The 9935-nt window shown below is 39.9% G+C and overlaps 1 protein-coding gene across 1 annotated transcript; it reads right to left on the bottom strand.

Moving 5' to 3' along the window:
* Window positions 1-4240: 4240 nt before the first annotated feature.
* LOC116250615 (amino acid transporter AVT6A-like) lies at window positions 4241-8971 on the bottom strand. Its single transcript, XM_031624369.2, has 6 exons — window positions 8492-8971; window positions 7418-7855; window positions 6464-6616; window positions 5698-5901; window positions 5009-5474; window positions 4241-4582 (listed from the first exon to the last, which is right to left on the bottom strand). The coding sequence occupies exons 2-6, from the start codon at window positions 7845-7847 to the stop codon at window positions 4441-4443; spliced, it is 1395 nt and encodes a 464-aa protein (XP_031480229.1). The 5' UTR covers window positions 7848-7855; window positions 8492-8971; the 3' UTR covers window positions 4241-4440.
* Between the last annotated feature and the right edge of the window lie 964 nt (window positions 8972-9935).

Below are 9935 nucleotides of genomic sequence, written 5' to 3'. Positions count from 1 at the left end.
TTTGGTTGTTAGAACGTTTGTTCGAGAAACATTTGGTTGAACCGCGTGGGATAGATGTAAATTTCCAACAGGTAGGTAAGCTTTGTGAAATATGTATGCCCCATCTTACTTATTTTCAAGTTTGTTGCACAAGAAAAAATTCATGAGAAAATCCTTAGTTGGGCAGGCAGGGCACATAAAAGGCACGTCATTCATGTAGGTGTTGGTACCATGAAACATAAAAGGTGAGATCACCACATTCTAGTTGATGAGTGCACCGTACTCTATTTAGTCTCTATGCCGCCTAGGACCCTAGAGGCATGAAGAGTGGGAGGGCCTTCGAATCTTGTTTAAATGGTGTCCTACTCACCCGAAGAATCATTAATTGTGTTATACCCGCAACTAGCTTGGTCAAATCCCAAGTCTGGCACAACAACACTTGAAGTGGTACCAAGTAGCTTTTTGTGGATTGTATCAGTTTGGCTCATACCAAACTCGTTTCAACTTGATTCAACAAACTGATGAGTTGAACAGGAGCCAGCATATGCCTTATATAGGTTCAGTCTAAGGCATAATGACTTTTGCTTGCTCCTACACAACACGTCTACTAGGTCATTTGTCATTGCCACTTGGTTCTGAATGTATATGTTCTTCACAAAAGCTCTCTGGTCTTCCTTAATGATACGAGAAAAGTTATTTTAAAGTATGTTAACCATCACTTTTGGGATTACTTGTAAGCTTGTGGTCGATTAAAAGAAATAGTAAGGAAAACTGTCTAGGCTGGTAGCATTGCCTTTGTCTATACTCCGAACTGCTCTTTTCACTTCTTGTCGTCTGACTGTTTAAAGAACTCCTCGTTCTCTTCTAGCAACAATGTTGGGCCATCACCAATGTTAGAAAGGATGTAACCACTCACATTTGGGTCATTGTAAAATATCTCACAATAGCTCGAAATTTCCTTTATGACATCATTCAGCCACTCGAAGACATGATCACCAATTGTTATAGTTGCTATTAGATCTTTTACCCTTCTGTCATTTGCCATTGCCTGAAAGAACTTCATATTCTTAAAGACCCTTTGAGCTAACAGATCTTAACCCTGTTTTTCTATAATATTTTCTTCATAGAAAGAACCTTCTATAGCTGCTCTCTCACCATAGATTAATCTCTATTAGCCTCTAAATTACCTCTCTTTATGAGACGATCAAAGTAGTCTAGCTACTCATGACGGTTTTAGATTCTGTCTTCAAGTCTACCACACTGATCTCCATTGCACCTTTTTAGATTCTTGCATACTACATTCACATTCAGCATTGGGCGCTTTGATTACTGCTTATACCAAGTATTTTTAAACAGTTCTGTTGCTTCATCCATCATTAACCATAGTTTGAAGAATATGAATCTAGGCTTGCCCCTGTTGTGGTCCAATGTAGGCTTCAATTTAATAATCAAGGGTTTATGATCCGATATGTGTCTTATTATGGACTCCAATGAATAATTAAACATTATTATTTCATTCCACTCTTAGTTAATGAAAGACCAATCTAGCTTACGGGATACCTTCTCTCTTCTACTACATCTGTTAGACCAAGTAGAAGAGCAGTTAGAATCTCTAACTTCATACAACCTGTGGCTGCCCAGAAAACTGTTAAAACCTCTACATGAATGAAAACTCGGGCATCGATCAGTCTTATTCCCCACTTCTCTCATTGCATTGAATTGTCTCATGACTAGCGAAGGGATAGTATAAGAGCATAGGGCTGCTCCTAATTCACTAAATACTACCATTCTTGCTACAGGGTGTTTCGACATATACAACCCAATCATCCTAAAAGTGACTAGATTTCCATTGAATTGAAACTATCCTATAATGCATCACTAGTATTTTTTTTATCGAATCAACCTTTCTCTGTCAGGTCCTAGAAACAAATGCTTCTTGCTCTACCTATCGACAACTCCTTATTTGCTTCCAATTCTATGTTGCAACATCTTATGGTCAAACGCTCAACAATTTTATCATTGACCTGAGTGTTGATAAGAAAACTGATTGGGGCTTTTTCATAGGTCCTAATGTTTTTTTGTTGAGTTACACCCCTGATAGCTCCCCTTATGTTCCAACAGAGAAGGTTCATGAGTTTGTCAACGAGGACTGCAGCTCACCCCACCCCCATCAACCATCCTGTTTTCTTTACCCAGGTTTTGAGAGACAACAACTTCCATCCCTTTTCCTTGACTTTTCTTTCTCTTCCTCCCCACCAAGGTCCACTTGTTGTGGAGGTTGAAGTCTACATTCTTGTCAATCACCAGGCTCTGTCCAAGCATATTTTCTCTGAGCAATAGAGGCCCTTCTTAGGCATACCATGGAGGAGCTCTTACTGGAGTGCCTCTTGCTACTTCCAGTCTCCTTTTCCGCCTCCTTTTTCTTCTTCTTTGTCTCGAGTGTCAGACATGAAAACAAAACCCAGTGGGGCCTCAATGTCTCAATATCTAAACTGCATGAAGACAATAAAAAGGATTAATGGGAGTCGAGGGGAAAGGGGTACTTGCCCCTTACGCTTTGTTTGGATGGAGGGAAAGGGAAGGAAAGGGAAAGAAAGGGAGGGAAAGAGAATGGGAAAGGAAAGAAAAGAGATGATTATAAAACTTGTTTGGATTGGTTGTTCTTTCCTTTCCTTTCCTTCCTCCAAACAGGGCGGCGTTAGTTGAAAGGGGTCGACTCCACCGGCACACTTACAGATTACATGGATATGATAATTGAGTTTCCAGCAAGATTCTATTCTCGTTCATGGTTCAGTTTAGAGAGCACTTTTCTCGTAGAGAATGAATCGTTCCTTTAGTTTGAATTCCCCTGCGGCAAATTAACCACTTTTGGGCCCAAAGCGATTCTTGTCGTTCTTATTGTTGAAGAGGTTTGGAACTTTGGGAGAATGGGCGAGGGGCAGGATTGCTCACCCTTATGCGCAGACTCTATTCTGCCTCCTTCTTCCAAGGTGCAAGGCCGCCAGTCTTTGAGGTTGGCCTCCTTGGAGGCCCCATGTACCTCACGCTACTCCACTCCTTTGTTGCTGGATTCCTATAGATGGGGTGTCCTCCCTACATTCAGGCAAGGACTTAGGAATGCTTAAGTTCCTGGTCCCTGCAGGTTGCAAGCTTCTATTATGAATTCCTTTGTCCATCTGAGGGTTTTAGTGCCATCTTCCCAAACTCTAGGAATCCATTTTCCCCTGTTGATAGTTGGTATTCTTCCTGCAAGGATAAAGCTGTATGCATCATAGCTCTACAATATCTACAAAATATAATCTTGGCCTCATAAATAATCTCTTGAAAAATACTGGTCTATTTGTCCAACAATAACTTCATCGCATGTATGAGAAAGAAGTTGATGGGGGCTTCCAACTAATCCAAATGAACCCCACTTTTTCCCATGCTTCCAAGCACTGGTCTTCTCTTATGTATCGGCTATTTAGAGCTTTGACAATGCCCTGATAGATAGCTCGTTCGACAGGTGGACGGGGAGGTTGGGGAGCTCCACCCACAGTCCTGTTCTTCGATCCTCATGTCCTCAACTGGGGGACAACTGCTCACCATAAGCATTGTAGCTCCCATCCTCAAGACGATCTCGAGTTTTTCTGAATCAACTCGTATGAGGAATCACCTGTTTCCTCTGACTAAAAATCAGGTGTTCCTCACTTATTTCCGCTGTTGCCTGAGCGCATCAAAGATGAACCAATAGTTTGTTTTGGCGAGCTCTTCCTCCCTACAAGCCTGCCACTGTCGCATGTAAAGGGCTCCTTGAACTTGTGCAGAGCCTCTGGGTGAAAACCCACTACTGGAACATCATCATCCAAGGAAACTTCTATTTTGGGACATTTAGAAAGGTCTGGCCTCTCATCCCCATCGACAGTGGAGGCCCATGAATGACCCTTTTTGAATCCAACCCCCAAATCTAGCACGGAAGCCTCTCCATCTCGATGGGCTTCTGGCAAAACTTCCTCCATTACTTCTCCAATCCCTTTGACTCAGCTCCATTTCCTTACTACTGCTCACACCGATACCCCTCATCCCAACAATGCCGCCGGCAAGCAGGCACTGCTGGAGATGGCTCTGCTCACTGTGAAACCCTAACCTCAGAGAGAGAGAGACAACTAAGTAGCACCAGTGTCTGGGGTGGACTTTAACCTGGATAGCATAGTGCAGATGTGAGAGGGACCAGGGAAATTTTCATTAACTAAATGATATCACCGCCACCAAATGTTCACAGTAACGCAAAAATTATTTTATTTCAGACAAATAGATATACAAGAAAGTTGCATGCACATGTAACTAACACAGTTGGCATTTTTGAGAACTTGCTGGCTCAATCTCCATTTTGAACTAACCAATCCTCAACCTTCAAGAAAACCATGATTTTCTTTACATTCAACCATTTGCAACACATCTGCATGTACATAAATTGCCGTCCTAGGCACGTGGAGAAACCTCACTTTTCTTGAACAACGAGTAGGCATCACTGTAGATAGCTATCAAGTTGGAGAAGGCAGCAAGCACAATCATAAACACAGCCAAGAGCTTGTCCCTCTTCGTTGCAATGCCATAAGGGTCCCTGCATGTCAATGAGGGAGAAGAAGAATCAGAAAGTATCAGAACGGCAAACCGTTCTGTAAATTAGGTAATCCAGCGCTAATGAAACAGTGGAACAAGATAGCCTACGGAAGGGGCTTCCTTGGTCAGGAAAGCCACTCTCCGCCTGCCCCTCTAGGCACATAGACATACGTGTATGTGTTGGGCTGTTGGTTTACAACAAACCTCCAGGTCCTAAGCCAAGTTGGGTCTGAATCTTGTGAGAAACTACAAGTTATACTATTATTCAAATTCCAGCAGTTTAGAACCTAGTGGAACCAATGGGGACATGAAAAGCCATCTGTCTCAGGCTCTCAGTAGTTTCCCTTCAACACCAAATATGACCAGTACCAGCCTCTATTTGAAACTTTTGAACACTGAGAACTAATAAGTAACTAGGCGGAAGTACCTTAGCACAATGGATGCAGGGAAGATAAAACCAATACAGACAGCAGCAGTGGCTCCGGTAAATTGGAACGCATCCCAGATGCTTGGGATAAAATTTGCTCCGAGGAAGATTATTCCAATAAGTGCCACAGTGATCAATGCAAACCTACGGTTATCCAATACAAGGGGCCTTGCAGATGGAAATAGAAGTCCGTCCAGGTTCAGCCGAAGGGCAAAGAAAATGATAGGGAAGACGAGCATCAGATGAACAGCATAGCTGACACGCACTGCATCATTCAAAACTGAACTGTAGGGGATCCCGAGGTTGGCATCAAAGTTGGCCAAGACATCATCAAGAGTAGCCTCTCCAAATAGAAGGAAGCCAAAGAAACTGGTGGTAATATATACTGTCGAGCAAAGGCCCAGTGAGCTGCGGACTATGGATTGCATTTGAGAGGAGTCTTCGAGCTCATTTTCTATGGTATGGACTGCAAAATGATAATGAAGACTTTGAGCATCTCTTAGGAGTAATAAGAACAGAAAAAATAGTGAAAAAATAACAGTCAAAGTTCTGTACTTTTGAGGCAAGCATATTACAAAGCCAAATCAAGTATGCAAGTTATCAAAACAATGTTACATTTGAAAAGCAAACGAAGTGACATGAAATAATCCAGACTTAGCCACATGGCTTCAAAGATGATTTTAACTCACCATTGTAGTGGCAGATAAAGGCAGTGACCAGAACAGGAACAACTGTGAAGAGATTCCAGATAGAAGCCATATCGGTAACATGAGGCATCCACCTAGGCATTGGAATGCTCCCATTTATCAATTTGACAATCGTGATTCCAGCTGTTATAACAACAAATACTACTGCAAGCGCGACTGATAATGCAGAGGTGAAACTCAAAGAATCTGAAAGAAGATGACGAAATCAGATCACAACTAAGTGCTCAACAAAAATATTAAATATATCATGTGATCTCTCTTATATCAACTAAAGAGCTCGGTCATAGGATTAGCAAGCAGAAGAACAAACTCCAAAATCAAGTTTGCGATGAATTTCTGTCTGAGGACATGGATAAAGTTGGAGAAAATTTGCTGGCCTTTTGTAAAGATTCAGAAGACTACTGATTTTGTAGTTAAAATTTTTAAACCACCTTACCAATCTTGAGAAGAAATATCATCAGGTAAAATTTTCACATGAATTATCTTCTGTGATAAGTTTTTCTCTTTAGTAAAGGCCCTACCACTGGCACACACTTTTGTCGGTTGGAGAGAAAGAACTATTCATTCAGCACATTTGGAAATAGAAAGAGGGGAGCCCATAACCCTACACAAGTTCAGTAATCAATTTAGCGATTCTAAGGTGCACTTTCGGACTGGTTGAGAGATTCTAAGAGTGATGCCACCCATCAACAGAGGAGCGGAAATAGCTCAATGAAGGAAAACAGTATTTCGAGCAATATGAACATACCTACACGTTTGAAGGATCCAAGTGGTGCAAATATAGCTAAGGTTGTAACAGTCAAGACAAATGCACGCCCATTCCACCAATGTTCACCAAACCATCCTTCCAACACGCCAGAGTGATGTACTCCAGTTGAAGATGTTCCAGAAAGCACATCTCCTGAGAGGAAACAAGTACAAAAAGCATATAAAAAAACTTTCCATCTGGAACAGCTAACAGAAGAACGGAGAATATGTCTCAGGTTCTCAGCCATCTTATCCAACTTGATGTAACAACACATGTAGATTTCTATAAGGATATGTCAAAAGAAATATGTTTGATACGTAGAAAATTCTTAAATGAAATTAGCAATATGGAAACCATCAATTGTAAGTGCTCTGCAGTTGCAGCATGACTGCCGCTTAGTAAGCATGCAAGCAGAAGATTTTTCTCTACATGACTTAACAGTCACCTGACTAAAACGGTAAATTTTGTGCAAAATTAGGAGTACTACTAACGAGTAAAGAGCAGTTCAATGTAAAGAACACGTGGGGTGAAGAAAAGAAGTTGGACAGGCTATGAGAGTTTACTTCCAGAACTAGCAGTTTAGAAGTATTCAGGAAGGCGGACTATGGAACTTAAAGAACAGATAAATAATATTTAAGGTGCAGGATTACATGGCCTTAAAAATTACTATATACTTTGCCAGCATATAATTCTCCCCAGCCACCAATTGGCCATCAATTAAAAAGCATACAACAATAGTGGTCTTGTACAAGATAGATGATACCACTCATATGGACAGTCAAGGAAAGAGAAAAATGGTGAGTTTAATTTGCCGTTCAATGAAAAAACATCAACAAAAAGAAAGCTTCCTCAAACAAGTAACAGAAGAAAACACGCGCACAAAAGATTCTCATACATGTACCGGAAAAAAAAAAAGGACAAAAGCGAAGCTGGAGGATTCTCATATATGATTACCTATTATGATCATGTATACGATCAACACACCCACATTGTTAATAACGACACAAATCTGCAACAGAATCCTTCCAAATTTCCCAAAAGCTTCCCCCATAACACCTCCATATGAGACTGTTTTCCCAGCCTTGCTAAATCTCAACAGCATTTCAATTGAAGCATCCGTCAGAAATGCCATGAAGATGATCATCAGGATTCCTGGACCAAGTCCGAGAACCTTCATTGTGGCAGGTAAAGCCATGATTCCAGCACCAACAACCGTGGTCGAGAGATTAAATACAGCACCGGCATAAGAAGCTCCATTGAACCCATCCAGTTCCCCTTCAAATTCATCCTGTTTCAGCGGAAGCAGAGGAGCTTTCTCGTCAGCCACTTGCTTACTTTTGCCTGCTTTCTTTTCTTTAGCAGGGGCCAGGCTTCCGATCGTCATCTCTTCCCCTAAAGATGGAACAATTACAGAGAAAAATGAATAACCAGGACGTTCTTCCCCTTTTCATTATCCCACTTAGAGGAGGTTTCTATGCTCATGCCTTTTACTTCAACACAATTAACTAAAATAAGGAAACAATTAGATAACCATGCAAAAGATAAGAAACAAGTGGCAGGTAGGCAAAACCTAAATGAATTTGGATAGAAACTAAAGGACGTCAAAAAAGATGCTCTCGACAAAGAAACGAAAAACGTAGTCAGCTAAAGAACAATTTCTAACCTAGACGGAATCAGAGAAATTTACAATATCTGATCAAGCTCATAAATTTTGAAGCAAGAAGCAACGGGACACAAACTTCATGGTATTTGATTGAGTTTCTTTCCAAACCAGACTTAGAAACTCACGAGCAAGAAACAACGAGGCACAAAATTCACAGAATTAGTGTTGAATTTCTTCAAAGAGCTAAAACACTAAATTTGATAGAAGCAACTTTAAAATTCACCAAAAAATTCAAACTAAACCTCCCAGAAAAAGCTCAAAAACACAAATGACTTCCCCAAAAGAATTGAAAAAAGTTTATGGATGCAACAACGAAAAAGTTCCAGACGGGAGAAAAAAAATCGAAGCAGAGGCAGACATCGCACCTAAAGAAGCACCAAAGAAAGCAATCAGCAACTCTTCAGGAAATCCGGACAACCCTCACGTCGTCTCAATACTTTCGCCTCCTTTCAGAGCAGCAACCTCAAATCCAAACAAGATCAAGCCACACCCCTCTAAAAGCAGCAAAATGGAATATAAATTTACTAACACTCAACACACTAATCTCAACTCCGCCACCTATAACAGAAGCCTCAATTCAGTAAACCCTGAAAAGAGATCGTTCAGTACCGAAAACCCTCCAGCAAATACTTTACTGGAGATCCAGAAAAAAACACGGACTAAACAGAAAATTCTTCGAATTCCCGATAAAGGTCAGCGATGAACTAAATCTTGAACTACTAAGCAAAACACACGAAACGTCTAAGAAATCTGGACCTCAACAACAGAGAAAGAGAGACAGACAGACAGATTTCTCCCGCTTAGCTCAACCTACCGTCCCCTTCCTTCTCTCTATAAAGCAAGCTCGGGCGACAGAAAGAGACAAAGAGGGAGTAAAAATGAAAAACGTGCTTTAAGTAATCATTTTTATATTTTTACTCCACCACGAAGTTGGGCAACATGAGTTATTACGGGGAGAGTCGAAGGTTTTATTTGTATTCCCCACTTTTTATCTCAATATTCCTAGACCCACCATCACATTTTCAGAAAACGCTGCGAACCTTCAAAGGTTTTACTTTATTTATGCCTAGAAATTTCATAAATTATCACTTTTTAACATATGAATGCCCTTTAAAAATTTCATAAATTATCATTTTTTAACATATGAATGCCCTTTAAAGTTTAAAGTTTCGAAAAGTAAGAGTATCCCTTAACAAGAAATTTCTGCTATGTCTATCTCTCAACTCATTTCCTATTAACTTTCTATCAAGTAAATGTGATTTCTAGCGATCCAATCAGCTAGTTAAGCGATCATGGAGGTTTTGAACACAAGTTCATTATTTTATCGTCACAAGTAGTAAAGATTGAACACCTACTTTATTGAGGATAACTCAAAACTAGCGTTAATGTAGTGCAAAGTGTTCAACTCTAAGGTTGTTTATAAATAATTTTTTTTTGGGGCATTTATTTTGTATCGACTATATGGTGTAGTTCATTGAATTGTACCATTAAGTTTCAGCAATTGCTTTTAGAAAAAAAAAAAAAAAAAACTATGTGACCTGTTGTAACTACCCATTTTATCATGCTTATTTCATGAAAAAAAACTCAGCATTTTCAAACTAATCAACTTTACATTTATATTAAAATTTTATTCACTTCTTATAAATCTTTGTCATAGAAACAAGAGATTATTATTGAAAGTTACCAATAGAGACTTCAACTGCTTGATACTTCAATGTATAGTCTTATCAATGACAAACCATTAAATCGACTAAACTCCTCGTATTTTATAACATAAGAAATGAAATACACATATTCATAAAAAAGGAA

The sequence above is a fragment of the Nymphaea colorata genome, chromosome 3, assembly GCF_008831285.2.
Source record: "Nymphaea colorata isolate Beijing-Zhang1983 chromosome 3, ASM883128v2, whole genome shotgun sequence".
Classification (NCBI taxonomy): domain Eukaryota; kingdom Viridiplantae; phylum Streptophyta; class Magnoliopsida; order Nymphaeales; family Nymphaeaceae; genus Nymphaea; species Nymphaea colorata.
This window is presented reverse-complemented; position numbering and strand designations above follow the sequence as displayed.

Bases quoted from the DNA above. Each gene is read 5' to 3' on its own strand.
- LOC116250615 (XM_031624369.2), bottom strand. From the start codon at position 7,847: ATGACGATCGGAAGCCTGGCCCCTGCTAAAGAAAAGAAAGCAGGCAAA. The intron at 6,617-7,417 runs GTAATCATATAT...GTTTCCTCTCAG, and splicing joins CGTATACATGATCATAATAG to GAGATGTGCTTTCTGGAACA. The intron at 5,902-6,463 runs GTATGTTCATAT...ATCTTCTTTCAG, and splicing joins TGGATCCTTCAAACGTGTAG to ATTCTTTGAGTTTCACCTCT.